This window comes from Lepidochelys olivacea (genome assembly GCF_965140295.1).
Source record: "Lepidochelys olivacea isolate rLepOli2 genome assembly, chromosome: 9".
Lineage (NCBI taxonomy): Eukaryota > Metazoa > Chordata > Testudines > Cheloniidae > Lepidochelys > Lepidochelys olivacea.
In genome coordinates this window covers 95,219,539-95,235,367 of record NC_140419.1, presented here as the reverse complement: position 1 = coordinate 95,235,367, position 15,829 = coordinate 95,219,539, and the positions used below count along the sequence as shown (strand labels likewise).

At 44.7% G+C, this 15,829-nt stretch overlaps 1 protein-coding gene and 1 long non-coding RNA gene across 2 annotated transcripts in view; one reads left to right on the top strand and one right to left on the bottom strand.

Moving 5' to 3' along the window:
• LOC311525924 overlaps nucleotides 1-746 on the top strand; it is a 68,607-nt gene extending 67,861 nt beyond the window's left edge. Inside the window, exon 8 of the long non-coding RNA XR_014712897.1 lies at nucleotides 650-746. This is a non-coding gene — a long non-coding RNA (uncharacterized lncRNA). The remainder of the gene's footprint in view (nucleotides 1-649) is intronic.
• SLITRK4 (SLIT and NTRK like family member 4) lies at nucleotides 61-5,785 on the bottom strand. The gene is made up of 2 exons (XM_084638418.1): nucleotides 5,716-5,785; nucleotides 61-3,680 (listed from the first exon to the last, which is right to left on the bottom strand). The coding sequence occupies exons 1-2, from the start codon at nucleotides 5,732-5,734 to the stop codon at nucleotides 1,117-1,119; spliced, it is 2,583 nt and encodes an 860-aa protein (XP_084494544.1). The 5' UTR covers nucleotides 5,735-5,785; the 3' UTR covers nucleotides 61-1,116.
• Nucleotides 5,786-15,829: the final 10,044 nt, after the last annotated feature.

The window sequence follows — 15,829 nt, the reverse complement described above, 5'->3', positions numbered from 1 at the left end:
AATTTCACAAGAATAGTACAGAACATTTTTTTATTATTATTATTATTATTATACCTGATCACGGATAATTCTATACAATTTGTCACTGGTTTTTGTTTGGTATATTGTTCTGTTTTTAATTTATACTGAATGATTAATGCATTGTGATCAGGAAAACAAGTCAGGCATATTAAATACATATTACGGAGTACATATTTTCCTATTTAGTATACAAAGTATTTCATAAATATGAATTATCTTACAAAAATAATTTCTGCTACGCTCACACAGTAAGCACTTTGAAAAGTTTGGTCAACCTTTTGGGGTTGTAGGAGTTTCAGATAACTGAGAAGGAACTCTAGTCTTAATTGGATTTGAGTCTTACATAAGATTCTGCATTAAAATCAAGTATTTTCTTCATATCACTACAAATGCTGCAGAAGTCAGGTTGCACTTTTTTTCTTTTCTTTTTTTTTTAAATTTTATGTATAGACAGGTATACTTCAAGGGTCAAATTTATTTTATAGGTATGTTATGCATGGTATATTTTAAACAAATATTTGCACAATTTAACATTATAAATCCAGTGGTTTCAAGATGCAGGCCATAAATGTAACCGATTTACACATACTATTGAATGTTCTCTCTTTGCATGCTTTTTACTTTTCAGATAATCTTTAAACAGTGCCGTTACAACACCACAAATCAAAGGATTACTCCAGTTCCACCAACTTAATCCACGTGCAAGATGAAGGACCCAGCTGAGGTACAAACACTGGTACCAGTTTTCTTGTGTTTGCTCTTACAAATCACAAGGAGACAAAGGTTTTGCATCTAAGGTACAAAACATATATGCCTTTTGAGGTTAAATTCAGTGTAATATGTGTCTAAAGCATCCCTTTGGCAATAGAGTTTGCAGTATCCCTACAGGATTCCAGAGGGTATCAGCTTTATGTAGTAAAATCTATTATGGAAATCTCCTCTACTTGAGAAATCATATGCAGCTACAGACAGATACCCTTGGATATACCTGCCTCTATGCCTACCAATATAATATAGTATTCGGAAGTTAAAAGTCAACAAAAGGCACTTTCATCATTAAATAAATGTCCTCTGTAAGAAATAAGATTGCATGACCTATATTTTATTCAAAGCTGTTTGTTCTTCAAGGACTTGTAGGTAGTCAGGTGAACCTTGAAGTTTAGCTTTCAGTTCAAAATATTCACTCTTTCTTTGCTCTACCACAATTTTACTATGATTACCACCTATTAATGACTTCTTGATTTTTTTGTCTTGTTGTTTCTCTGGATAACGTATTTCAAAGCCACTGACCCCTATGCTGTTGTATTCTTTTTTACTTTCAAGAAAATTCTGAATAAATACATTGGAATCCCTCCCAGGAAACAACTCATCCAGTTCATCAATTGTGCTAAGTCTTTTTCTGGTATCCACATGCAATAAATCCTTTTCCTTGTCGGTAATATTTCTCAGAATGACTTTTTGCCCTTGTGGATCCGCAAATGTGAAGCCTGTTTCGGATTCTTTTAAGCCACAAGTGTGGCTTTTGCTCATCTGCTCAATGGTTTGAGGAATGAAGGCCTCTGCGCCTAGTCCATCCTTTTTGTTTGATTTGTGGTCGTGCTTTCTTAGCTGCAGTTGCATGGAACTGCACTCTTGGTTCCCAATTCCTTCGTGCTTTACTGATGGTTTCTTGTTGCGCCGAAGCACAAAGACAAGAAGGCAAAAAGCAACAAACACTGTTAAAATAAGCACAACGAGTATGCTTAAGATTAGAATGGACAACGGAACTGGGCCACCAGGAGGACTTCGAATTGGACTCAACGGTGTAGTAAAAGAGACAGCAGGCACAGGACTAGTGAACAGAGCAGATGGCTTGTTTAAAAGTTTAGGACATAAGATCTCATTTTTGAGAGACTTCAGTTCAATGTTAGCAAACTGAACAGGTGTTTCACATTTTAATTCCTTCACCACGATACCTTCATTTAGTTTTTCCAGCCATAGTTTTAAAGCAACTAGATCGCACGTGCAGTCCCATGGGTTACCTTCCAAATCAATTTGTGTAAGAGATTTTAGCTGATCAAGAACGCCACTTACAGGTAAATACATGAAATGATTGTTCCTCAGATTCAGTCTAGCCAGTGGAGCACCAGCAAAAACATAAGCTGGCAGACTTCTAAGAAGATTGTTGTTCAAGTAGAGCAACTGCAAATTTGGCATTAAGTCAAATGTGCCTGCTAAAATTTCCTTGATAACGTTGTATTCCAAATACAGATATTGCAGATTGTGGAGGCCAGCAAACATTTCTGGACTCAGCCGCTCGATCTGATTGCCATTAAGATACAACCTCCGTAAATTTGTAAGGTTGCGGAAAACCGCCCCTTTGATTGCTGCAATCTGATTACTGCCTAAATGTAGTAAATCCAGCCCTTCAAAGTCAATGAAATCTGAGGTGTCCACATCCTTAATATAATTGCCATTTACATGCAGTTTCTTGGCATTGAAAGGTTTTGGTACGAGTTCGGCCAATGATTCTATATTTCTTTCTTGGCAGTTTACACTTAATCCCAAATCAGAAGGATGAGTTTTGCAGACACATGGGCTTGGGCAAGGAGTTAGAGGGGGTACCCTGGTCTGGTAAGACACAATTTGACTGAGATTGCGATTAGAGAGCGCTTTTCCTGCTACTATCCCCGAGATCTTGGAAGGATTTGTAGTTTTTGGAGGCTTGGTGACTAATCTGTGCATTGACGTTTGCGTAGTGTGGCCATTAGGTGTGCTGTAACCAGGCTCCAACTGGGATGGAGGCAGAATGCGCACATCAAAATCACTCCCTGTCCCCATGGAGCATAATTCTTGTTTATTGGTTTCCTTTAAAAGCCTTCCATACAAGTCGCTAGGCGTTTCACAGATAGCTTCTCCAATGTAAATGTTATAGGGCATATTCTCCAGCCAGGCTTTCAAAGGCAACAAATCACAGGTACAATTCCAAGGGTTATCTTCCAGCTGCAGTTCGACAACTCGACCAATGTGTTCCAGAACTCCAATGTAGGGAAGCTTCTGAATTCGATTCCCTCGTATATCCAGATGGGTTAGAGAAGCGAATCGAAAAATGTTATCGGGCAGGAATGAAATCAGATTGTCATTAAGGATGAGGACTTTCAGCTTGTGAAGCTTATTGAAGGCTCCCCGTTCAATATACTTGATTAAATTGTAGTCAGCTTGGAGATACTCCAAGTTCTCTATGCCAAGGAAAGTGTCAGCTCGGAGAATCTTTAATTCATTGTTGTTCAAGTGCAACTGTTTTAATGCACTGAGCCCGAGGAATGCTCCTCCCTCAATGTTCTGCAATTTATTGTTACCCAGTTGCAGGGACACTGCATGTGTAAAGTTAAGAAATGTGTTTGGATATAGAACGATCAGTAGGTTGTTTTGAAAATTAAGGTGGTAAAAATTAGACCAAGGTGGTTTGAGCTGATTTGGTCGGTAGACTGCAACCTTCTCGCAATTGACATACAGCACATTCTCAACTGACACACACGAGCAAACATTGCAAATTTCCACCGAGATGTCAGGACCTGCATTTGTAGAAGAAACTGGAGTTGACAAAACCAGAACGAGCCACAGCAACATCTTCGTGTGATCAGCAAGCCACCTTATGCTCCTGAATAAAGATACAGAATCTAAAGAAGAAAGACAGGGACAAAAAAGAAAAGAAAATATTTTTCAGTTGTCATTGTTCCAAAAAGTCATTTGGGTTAATATTGTACTTTACTGAGCTACTGTACCTGGCTAGTATTACAGATAAAGTATAAACAGCAAATGTAAAGTAAAATGAAAGGTGTTTTTTTTTTTCAACAACCCCACAAAATAATTTCAGATATAGAATGTGAACCTGTAGACACACACACAAATATATGTGGGCCTATAACATATCTCCTGTACATGACAAACGTGCATAACTAACAAAGTAAAATAAGCAAAGCAGGCTTAATATTTTACTCATATGAACTATCTCCAATTCTGTTACTGTACAGACATCGCCAGAGATGGAAAGGATGTTACACACATGTGGGTTGAGATAAGGCAATAGATAAAATAAAGATGTGAGGGGAAAGCGCAGTGCCGCTATACAATGGTATCTACATATCTAACTATCACTCTACAGAGAGCGAACGAACAAACACAGAAACATCCCGACTGTGCTTATTAAACGTATTGTAAGTAACATACGCTCAGGCGGGCGTAGAGAGACAATGCACTATCCATGAATCAGGATGACCAGCTCTAGGCTAATGATAGAGGAATGTGTCAGGACCATCTACAGACTTGCAGCCCCAGTCCCCAAACCAATACCCTGATTGGCAGAGCAAGACAAAGTCGCAATCCGCCAGCGTGACATCACCAAAACCTTACAGCAACTTTGATGGAAGAAACTGAGCTCACGTGCCCTGGTCCCTGACATGAAGGTGGCTTGCAAGAGCCCCTCTCCTGTAGCCAGGTCATCTTTAGCTGCCATTTTCCACTCCGAGAGCTGGAGCCGCTGTCTTTTCTCGGGGGTTAGGGGCTGGTGGGGATTTTGTAAAGCAGCCCCAGCCGAGTCCCCTCGGCCGGGAGGAAGCGAGCTGGAAGGGCTGGGAGCCACTGAATGGAAAGGGGAAGCAGGAGCCAGCCGCGAGAAGCGAGCGAGGAGGGGATCGCGCTGGAAGGGAAGGCAGCGGAGGGCCAAGGGGGGGGGGGCAGAAAGGAGGGACAGAAGGACACGAGGGAGGCGGGTGCAGGACAGAGGGAGCGGGGGAAAGGTAGGAAGCAAGAGGGAGGTGGAAAGAAGGGGGAAGTTGGAGGGGGCAGGGAATTTTGAGGGCGCTGGGCCAGGGGGAAGGGAGGGGGGAAAGGGGAGCTGGGGGTGGGGATCCAGCGGGCAGAGCCGACCCCCATGTGCTGTCGCTTTCCGGAGTCTTCCCACGGCCGCTCCCCACCCCGCAGCCGGCTGTGGCGGCTCCCTGCCCGCGGCTCGTCTGCAGCGCCTGGTGCATGCGGGTCTCCGGCCCCGGCCACACTGGTACCCCGGGCTCCCCCCAGCAGCGAGCCCCGGGCGGTACCTCCGCCGGGGGTGGAGGGTGCGGGACGATGGGGGGGGGGGCGATTCCGCAATGTTTTGCCGCAACACGGTGGCCGCAGCCGAGCGGCTCGGCCGGTGCCGGCTCCAGCGCTCGGTCGTGGGCGCCCTGTCCCCGTGTGGGGCTGCAGGCTGGGGAGGGGGGCGGGGAGCGGAGCCCCCTCCCCGCCGAGCCAGCCCCCTTTTGCAACAATGCACAACCCCCCACGCCCCCCACCCCCACCCCGGCGGCACCTTTGCAAAGCCCCCTTCCCCCCGCGGCCCATGGCTCGCCCCCATCCCAGCCCCACAGCCCCGAGGGGAAGCCGGCGGAAAAGCGGGGCGGCGAGCGAGCGCCGGGGAACTTGGTGCCATTGACCCCGGGCAGCCGGCGCCGGCTTGCAGGGAGAGGCGACCGGGCCGGGGATCAGGCTGCCGGAGGGAGCCCTCAGCCGCCTCCCGCAGTGGGAAGCCTCCGCAATAAATCCGATAAAAGCCGCACACCGGGAAACAAACGAACACACACACACACACACACGCGTCCCTGCCGGCCCCGGGAGCGAGGTGCTGTCCGGCGCCGGATCTCCCAGCCCGGGCGGAGCGGCACCTTCCTGCCTTACCTTTGCCACCCGGCTCCATCTCCGGCCGCGCCGCTCTCTGCTCTGCAGTTTCTGCGAGTGTCTCTACGTGATCTGGACTTCTGCTGCTCCGCGCGCGCACACACACACACGGGGGGGGGGGGGGGGAGACACACACACGGGGGGGGGGAGACACACACACACGAGCAACACAGCGAGAGACACACACTGCGAGGTGACTCCCCCCCCCAACACACACACACACACACACACAGGGGGGAGACACACACACACACGGGGGGGAGACACACACACACACACACGGGGGACACACACACACACACGGGGGGGAGACACACACACGAGCAACACAGCGAGAGACACACACAGCGAGGTGACTCCCCCCCTCCCCCAACACACACACACACACGGGGGGGAGACACACACACACGGGGACACACACACAGGGGGGAGACACACACACAGGGGGGGAGACACACACACACACGGGGGACACACACACACAGGGGGGAGACACACACACACACGGGGGGGAGACACACACACACACACGAGCAACACAGCGAGAGACACACACAGCGAGGTGACTCCCCCCTCCCCCAACACACACACACACACACAGGGGGGAGACACACACACAGGGGGGGAGACACACACACACACACGGGGGACACACACACACAGGGGGGAGACACACACACACACGGGGGGGAGACACACACACACACACGAGCAACACAGCGAGAGACACACACAGCGAGGTGACTCCCCCCCTCCCCCAACACACACACACACACACAGGGGGGAGACACACACACACACAGCGGTTATTACCCCTGTAGACCCAGAGCAACGGAAATACACTCAGTGACACAGACTAGCCCTACACACACACACACACACACGGAGTGGCACGCGCACACCCATTACCCTGTACACAGAGAGAGATTTCCCCTTCCACGCAGACCCTGAGATTTCCCTGTCCACACATAGAGAACATCTCACACACACACACACACAGAGCTCTCACCCATCCCTTGCATGCAGAAACACACACACACGGGGGGGGAGGACACACACACACACACACGGGGGGGGAGACACACACACACACGGGGGGGGAGACACACACACACGCGGGGGGGGGGAGGACACACACACACGCGGGGGACACACACACACACACACGCGGGGGGGGGAGGACACACACACACGCGCGCGCACACGGGCGCTGTTCAGAGGGACGGGGAAGCCAGAGGAAACGAAGGAGAGCGAGACGGGGATCCAAGAGACCAGCGTGCCACGGAAAACGAACGACTCAAGCCAACCAACCAACCAAGCGACCGATGCACAGCTGCCCCCCGCGGCCTCGATCCCCCTCTTGGGCTGGGACTGCAGGGAACTGCACCTTTCGCCCAGCGATGCCCCCCTCGCAGAGCGAGAGAACAGCGCTCAGAGTAAAACAAACACAGCGACCCTTCACGGTGCCGCTTTGGAGCCGAGTTTCGAGGCAACAAGGAAGGGTCTAGCGTCATTCCACCTCCCCCTGCCTGCCCCTGCTGCAAGGGGTTAGGGGCCGGGGTTCGCTACAAGTGAAGCAACCTTCCCCAGGTATTGCTGGGGCTTTGGGTGGCCCCTGCTGTCCTTTGTGGGCTGTTCTGCATCTCCAAGCTAGCCACGAAGTGGGCATCACGCCAGTTCAGCACCAACTTGCATCACATTTTGCAAAGGAGCAAATAAAATATACAAAGTCTCCCCCCTGCATCTTCTCTGACGATTTAGTCCCCCACCCCATTAAACAACGTAGAGGTTCAAATTGGGTGGGAAGCAATGGTAACAGTTGATGCACTTAATGTAAAGACGGTTATGAAACAGCATTGCTTTAAGGAAACCCCAGCCTACCCTTCCCTGAGACAACACCGATATTTGGGTAGCTCATTCTTCCTTAGTTAGCTGAAATTCTTCCTCTGTCTAGGTTACAGCTGCAGCATGATGAAAAAAGCCTCCCTCTGATGCTATTAGGAACTCCCATTTACTTTACATTTTATAATATCATTGCAAGTGGTAATGAATACCGCAAACAATGGGACACAGCTCTCTAAGGCAGAGGAATCAGTTCACCAAATGTGATCTTATCAAGAGAGTTGAATGGTTTTGCCTTTGCTACAAATGTTAACACGATTCAGTAGGAGAGAGAAAACTGTATATATATACTCTGAAACCTGTATATGTAAGTATTGCCCACATTCCAGGTGGGAGTGAGAGTTCTGGGCAGTAAAAATCAGAGATTTTTAAATGAGCAACAGAATTTCTTCATTTATGAAAATGAAATAAACAGTATGCTCTGAAGGCTGACTGTATCTAATTGAAACAATTGTAGAATGTTATTTTGCATTAAGCGGATAGACTGATACCTGAACACAAATGCATCTGACATCAGTGATTTCCATATCACAACAGAAATGAAGTAATCTGTGATTAATATTCACCCAATTAAAACTGAAGTCTTTAAAATGAAAACTCCTTTAATTATTGAACCATTAACAAAGCTATATTCTCATAAAAGGGAATACATGTATATAAAAAGTCCAATTCACAAGTGGATGTGCTTAGTTTGGCCTGAATTTCCCAAACTCATTCTCCAAATACATTTTCAAGATGGGGAACTCAGGACTGCAATAGAATGCACTCAGTAAAACAAGTTAATACCAGATTGAAAAAGCTACCTAAAGTAGCTTCATATACAGAAGTATAGGTGTGAGTATCAAGGTGCTGGTTTTGTTTTATCTATCATTTTAAACCAGATGTTAGACTAATCCTTTGCTTCTTTAATAGGTCAAATTGAATTAGACATTTTTAGTATGCCACTACTCCACTGCCATTCAAATAACTGGCTAGGCACCTAAAGAAAACTTCAGACCTATACAACAAAGAAGCAAGCTTCAAACTGTTAAAGCATGAAATGAATAAGCATCTAACTACAGGGAATTAAAAAAGCAACACAGACTTCATAGCTAAATTACTTTTGTTGTTTGCATTATAAATTGCTATTGACGGGTTTATATTGATGCTATTGTAAATCATGTGTCAGAACAAAACTTAATATGCAATACAAATTTGTTGTTAGAGAAGGGATTTAATATATTTTAGCACTTTTTTTACAGTGTAGCAAAAGAAAAGAAAAGAAAAGAGAAAAGAAAGCCCCAAATCTTTTAAAAGTGATTTCTGAGCTATCACTAAACTATATAATGTCTGATCTGTTCAGAATTATTCCAACATTTATATATAAGGAATCAGAGTAACAGCCGTATTCGCAAAAAGAAAGTCGTAGTCTGTATTCGCAAAAAGAAAAGGAGTACTTGTGGCACCTTAGAGACTAACCAATTTATTTGAGCATAAGCTTTCGTGAGCTACAGTTCACTTCATCGGATGCTCACGAAAGCTTATGCTCAAATAAATTGGTTAGTCTCTAAGGTGCCACAAGTCCTCCTTTTCTTTTTATATAAGGAATCGTACCTTTTGGTATTAAAAAACCCCATAAGAAATCAGTTCTAATTTTGAAAAGTAAAAGAAGAGCATGAATTCAAGAGCAAGACCTAAGACAGTGGCACACCTAAGATATAATTTGTATAAAATGGCTACATCTTATGCTGGGTCATATTCTCCCTTGAGGTATATGCAGAATTCCTATTGGCATCGATGGAAATTCTCCATACAGATTGATGGCAGACCATGACCATGGCAACTTGGGTTATCTGGTCTGAATCGTTGCACTTTACAAGATAACTCTGGACCACAGATCATTCCCACTATTATCTTGTCTATCCTGTTGTCAGATATCTGCACTGATGGTGCTTCTATACCACCTCTAGTTGATTTTCTCCCCTCTACTCAAGAGTGTCTTTATTGGTAAGAATTTTCTGGCAATGTCCAGAATAAATGCTTCCTTTCTTTAAGTTTAGCATCAGAAACCATTTCTGGAAAAACAGCAGCTAGAATAGTAAAAACTGTTCACGGAAAAGAGAGAGAGGTGATCAAACAGGGAAATGTTAGATATTCTACTCTATGTACTTGGAGATGCATACAGGGTGGCATTCATCAGTGGTGCAATTACCATATCAACAGATGTCATTACTGCATCTAAATACGAGTTCCTGGGATCACAAGCTGATTCACTGTTTTTGGCTAAGGCAAATAGTCTCAAATCTCAGCAAAAATCATATAAAAGTTTATGTTGATTTCATTTAGGTCACCGCAAACTCATAACTGACAAACACATGCCCATAATCTCCCACCCACTCATATTTAGAGGTAGGTAGACATAAAGGAAATAGAAGTGCAAGACTTTATGGGCATTCAAAATCTGCTATCAGAAAAGCACTCCTATAACAAAGTCCTCTAAATGCGGAGGACAGTGGAAATGCTGAATCCAACATTCACGGCAAAATCATGTGTCAAGGACCCATGAGTGCCTTATTTTTTGCAGAATGGGGTCTTGAGAGATAACTGGAGGAAAGGGTGATCTGAGCACCCTCAACTTCTTTTTCTTGGAGACTTTCTATGTAATTTGTAAATGTGGGCTTCTCTGGGCATTGTTGTGCTGTAGTAAGACACAACTACATGAAGGGGGTGTGTGCCTATGCCTCTGTCTCTCTCAGTGTACACAGAGCTTTGAAATCAGAGACTGCAATAACAAGGATTGTGACTATCTTTACTCAGTTGGGCTTCACAAGGGGATCCTTGCACCTGTTCCCACACCCACTCACTGCCAGCTGTGATCTAGCCCATTTTATTATATCTGGCAACTGTAACGACAACAGTGGGACATGTAGTTCTGGTCCAAAACTTACAGAAGTCAATGGGAGTTTCAATGGAATTTGGTTCAGGCCCTAAATCATTAAAATTATTTTTAGCAATGTAAGTTTACACGCCACTTTAGACACAGTCCCTGTCTTGAAGAAATTTAGAGAAGGAACAACAGTTAACGTTGTGGTTGTGTGTGGAGGGGGGGAAGAGGGGAATTGTTTAATTGGAATACTAAAAGGGGCTGGTTAGCAATATTTTGACATAGAAAGCAAAGTTGATGTGTCCTCCGTCTGTTCCTGGAGTTTCCATGGTAAAACAATTTATGTTTAACAAGGTTACACCATCCTTCTGCTACCAGATAACAATTGCAACCCTCAGCAAACAGCCAAACACAACAGTGACTGCTCAATACTGACTAGTAATGATTCTGCGGCTGACAGGACATGTCCTTTCTAAGAGAAGTAGGAATCAGTAACTCCACCCCTTGGTCCTCCTTTTACATGTGTTTAGCCGAACTGTCTGTCAGAGGAGAGAGAGAGAGAAAGAGTGTAAGCATCCTTGGGTAAAAAAAAAATTATTAGTCTCTGCATGTGCAACTTTTAAAGAGACAATGTGATAGGAAACAGTGTGAGTCTGTAATACACTGAAGACAGAACCATTGCAACCGAGCGCTGTGCCAAATAAAGTGGAAGAAATGCTGTCAAAGACATGGCTCTGCACGGTTCCATATTATTTCCAGCTAGCTTACTCCAGTTTATCCAGGAGCCCTCTTCAAGCGGCAACAAGTAACCTATCACCTGCTACAGGAAAGCAAACATTAGCTGAGAATACATTGCCGCCTGTATTCTCTGAGCACTGGGAAAGGTGTTTTTTGTTTGTTTTTTTCATTTATCCATCATTCACAACAAGTTGTTCCCTTTAAAGTTTGATAAAGAGGGTATACTTCTGTTAGTGGGCTTTTTGACTAATTCTTTCTGTAAACTCAGCCCACAGGGGTCCTTGTCCCCGGAACTACTCTTGCCTACCTGCACAGTCAAGACACACCAAGCCGGCATTTGACTGCACTAAATTGGAGATGCCAATGCCACCTTGTCAGTACAAATGTCTACACATTTTCTTTGCGTACGTTCAGTAACCCAGGGATCACTCATCTCGCCAGCTCATTGTCAGAGGCCAAGAGCTGAAGCAATGCTTGGTCAAAAGGCAAAGATAAAAAACACTGCGGAATCCCAAAATAGACAGCTGACAGTCACAGAATCCACTGCGGGTATCACTGTGTGAGGATGTGTCACAGCAATGAAAGCATAGCCACAGACATATGATGTACCCAACATTTGCTCAGCTATTGCTACGTCCAGGGTACCTGGGGGAACTGAGCAGCAAACTAACTCCTCCCAAAGAAAAGTGTGGGTGAATTCCAAGCTAGAAAAGTGCACATAGCTAAATTAATGCTCCTAGAGCCAAGATCTATTTTAGAAATACTAAAGTGGAGGAAGTTTCACTGGCAGCTGGACATGGCAGGATGACAGGGAGAGGGGAAATCATCCTGTACATTTGGCAAGTTGTTTTTCTGTTTGTCTCCGCTTGTCTGTCTGATCTTTTAGACTGTAAGCTCTCTGCAGCAGGGGTTGTCTTCTATTGTCCTCTGCTATGTGTGTACAGCACCTTGCACTGTGGGGCCTGACCCTGGTTAGGGTCTTTAGGAGCTACAAATAATTTACAAATACAAATAACTTACCTATTATACTCCATATTAAGGGGCCCGTCCTGCAAACCCTTACTCACATAAGTTGGGATTAAAGTTAAATAGGTGTTCCTCCACTCAGCACTGCTATCCCCTCGGTAACCTGGTGCCCAGTGGAATTCTCTGTCCAGAATTCAGGCTCCCCAGGTAATACATGGGGAGAGTAAGATACCTAAGGAAGGGATGGTCAGAAGCTAGCAGGCTGATCAGGGAGCCGTCTAAGCTAGTCAGGTGTGAAATAATGAGGGGAGAGGCTTAGGTACCTATGGAACTCTTTTGAATGCAGATAGATAGACCTGCACTAGCTCTGCTTGAGCTAGCGTGCTAAAAGTAATAGTGTAGCTGAGGATAGCACAGTCAGCAGCTAGCTGCCTGAGTACAAAGTCACACAAATGCTCTTGGGTGGCAAGCCTGAGCCAGTGCCCTTACTCGAGCTCGTGTGTGTCTATCCAGCTACAGTGCAGACATATCCCTAAGGAAGGGATCGTCAGATGACCTCCTGAGGTCTTTTCCAACCTTAATCTTCTATGATTCTATGATATCTCAAATGGCTGACCTGATGTGCCTGGCTGATAGGCAGACATAGATACCTCCTTCCACTCGGGATCTTCAGCCATGAACCTTCTCCTGGCCAAGCCAGGCCAGCCACTTAAGCAGTCCTAGAAGCTGAAACTCTCTCTGCTGCTTGTGCATGGATACCATGCTCACTCTCATCCTGGCCTGTACCCCCATTTGTCTTTTGTACAGGTGCTATACTGTCCATCCAGCCATTGAGAGCCTGCTTTTGGCCCTCTAACAGGTATCAAGTCTTAAGTGTGTTCAAAACACCCCCCCACCATTGGGTCCTGCTGATGAGCTAGGCATTCTCCTGCCTTGATTGAGAATCTTGATTCCAGGTCTCCAGGTAGAGCTCTGAGCAGCTCGTTGGCTATGGGGTGCCAGCAGCCCTTCAACTGCTTTGAAAATTCTGGCCAGTAGGAGCTTTGGCACCTAGGGGACTTAGACATCTGCAGGGTTAGGCAGCAGCTTAGCAGCAGCTGTGAAAATGTCAGTGGCACCCAGATGGTGGATTTAGGAGCCTAAAGAGGTAGTTAGATGCCTATGTACTTGTAAGGTTCTTGGCCCCATTGATATTCTCCCGCTCTGTAAACTGTGAGATTCACTGCCCTCCCTCCCGCAATTTCTCTGCTGCTGGATAACGGCTAACCAAACAAAACACTGGAATGTGGTAGATATGGTCATCCATGTGCAGAAGCTACCATATGCCTTAGATTTGTTGCTTTGTTTAGGGGGACTTGATATATTTGGGAAAAACGTTTGCAGCAAAATTAAGATATTGCACTGGCTATTTGCGCATTACTCCACTTTAATCTCCTCTCCTATTGCTCCTAGGGTTTTCTTTTTCAGCTGCCCTAATTTCTTCTACTTTCACATATTCTATTAATTTCAATTAAGGCCTCTGTAGGCTCATGAGCCTGACAGGCTTTTTTTTTTTTTTTAATTATTGCTTTCAAAAAAGCAGGCTTGCTTGCCAGACTGGCTTTCCCATGGCCTGTAGACCATTCGAAAGGAGGGTATCACCATGACCCAAAGTATTTTGGAAGGAAGCAGAAGCTTACTATAATATGAAGAAGAGAGTGATGATAGGATAAAATGAGGCACTCTTTTTTAATGACTGTAGGCCAGAGACTCATCTGGAGTGAACTGCCTTCAGTAGAGCAAGTCTGACTTACAACAGCTGAAAATCTGGTGCAGTCACTGTAGATTGCTTGTGGGAAAAACGCCTTTAAAAAGCAAACTGGTTTACAGCAGGTATCAGAGAAGAGGGAATCCCAAAGATGTGGAACAATACTGTTGTTGTTCTTTCGTAGAAGACGAGCTAATGGAGATCCAAAGAACTACCAGGCTTCTTTTAATAGGCTAGTCCTGTGTCTAAGAATGGATCTTAGATGCACGGTATAAAAAAATGAATGATCACTTGATCAATAGATAAGGCCAAATTCTGCTCTAATTTACACCAGCATAAATCCAGAGTGATTGCATTTAAGCCAAGGTCGTCACTAAGGAAAAGAGAGGAGCTCTTCTCCTGCAGACTTGAGGAGGTCTACTTGAGAAAAGTTGCAGAGACCTCTTTCTCCAGCAGAATTTCTGAGTTCCCTGGGAGTGGAATGTCTGGATTTCCTGACTTGGAAAAGGGCTCTCAGCCTTTTAAAATTTGAAAAAGAAAAACATCTTGTCCTGCCCCATCTTAATCACAAGTAATCTTCAGAAGAAACATTTACTCCTGTTCACTGTTTGGGAGAAGGAGTGAACAGAAAGTCTAGAGTGACTTCAACTACGGAGTCTTAACTGAGGCCCGCATAATGGAGACATCATTGAACATACAGAAGATTTCCTGCCTTGCTCTGAATCCATGTTAGGATCTGAACTACCTCCATCAAGGAGGAGCAACTCAGAAGAACCAAAGACATGACAAAGCATAATCTGTCACTTAATCACAAGGTCCACAACCAGCCTGTGCTTCTGGTAAGGACATCAAGTTCAAAGCCTTGGGTCTTCTCCTAGATATGGAGTTAAAAATTATAACCCACAAGACAAATCTGGAGACAAAATTAGTGAGGATTTGTTTTATGAAATAATGAATTAAATCAATAGGCTTTACAAGAAAATAAAGTGATGAGGATGACAGAGGGGGAAAAGACAGATATCATGGCAATGACCACATGCCCCTTAGGAAGGGGCACAGATACAAACATCTTGAGAACAGACATTAATGTCTGGCAAAAGCAGCAAAAGTAATGTGGTCTTAGCTAGGAGGCAAAAGAGGAGCATGTGTGGGATCAGTAGAGAAACAGGGAATTTGGTAGAAGACCATGAGTGATGCTCCTGGCGGCCTTTATCCTGTAATGGTGCTGACAGAAGCTGATAATAATGACAACAATAATTATCCTGTCTTATATATTTTAAGATACTTTACATGAAGAATTCAGAGAGAAAGGGAGAGAGAAAGCATATTATTTGAAAATAAAAAGCACTTGGCTGAAAAATCATAAATTCCCTTTCTCTCCATTCTGTCTGGATAATACACAAATATGCCATAATTGTGGAGCACTGAAATAAATCTTTTTTATATATATGAAAAAAAGAGAAAGAAAAAAGTTATCCTCCAACATTTTACCAGGGATAAAAAGAAAGCATTACTTTCCATGATTTTCACTGCTTTAGTAGGTCAAAACAGGCTGTAGATATACAGATTGTATTGTTGCTTTGCCTTGGGATCCTCTGAGTCTGCTAGTGATGCCTTCTGATTGTTGTTTATAGACACCAAGAGACCTTGGCCTCCTTTTTTTTCTCTTTTAATTTGCTCTGAAAACATACTGATATCATGGTTGTTACTTCCCGCAGTTTGCAATGTTTCCCTCCCTCCAGGAATTTTTGTATGAGATATTTTTATTCGGATTGGAGCAGACATCATCACATTAGAAGTTTTCATGTCAGCATTCATGTTGCCAGTGCTGTGGCTTTCATTAGGTTAGAACAAAATCTATGGCAAAGCAAAAAAATGAAACCTTACCAAAATACCTT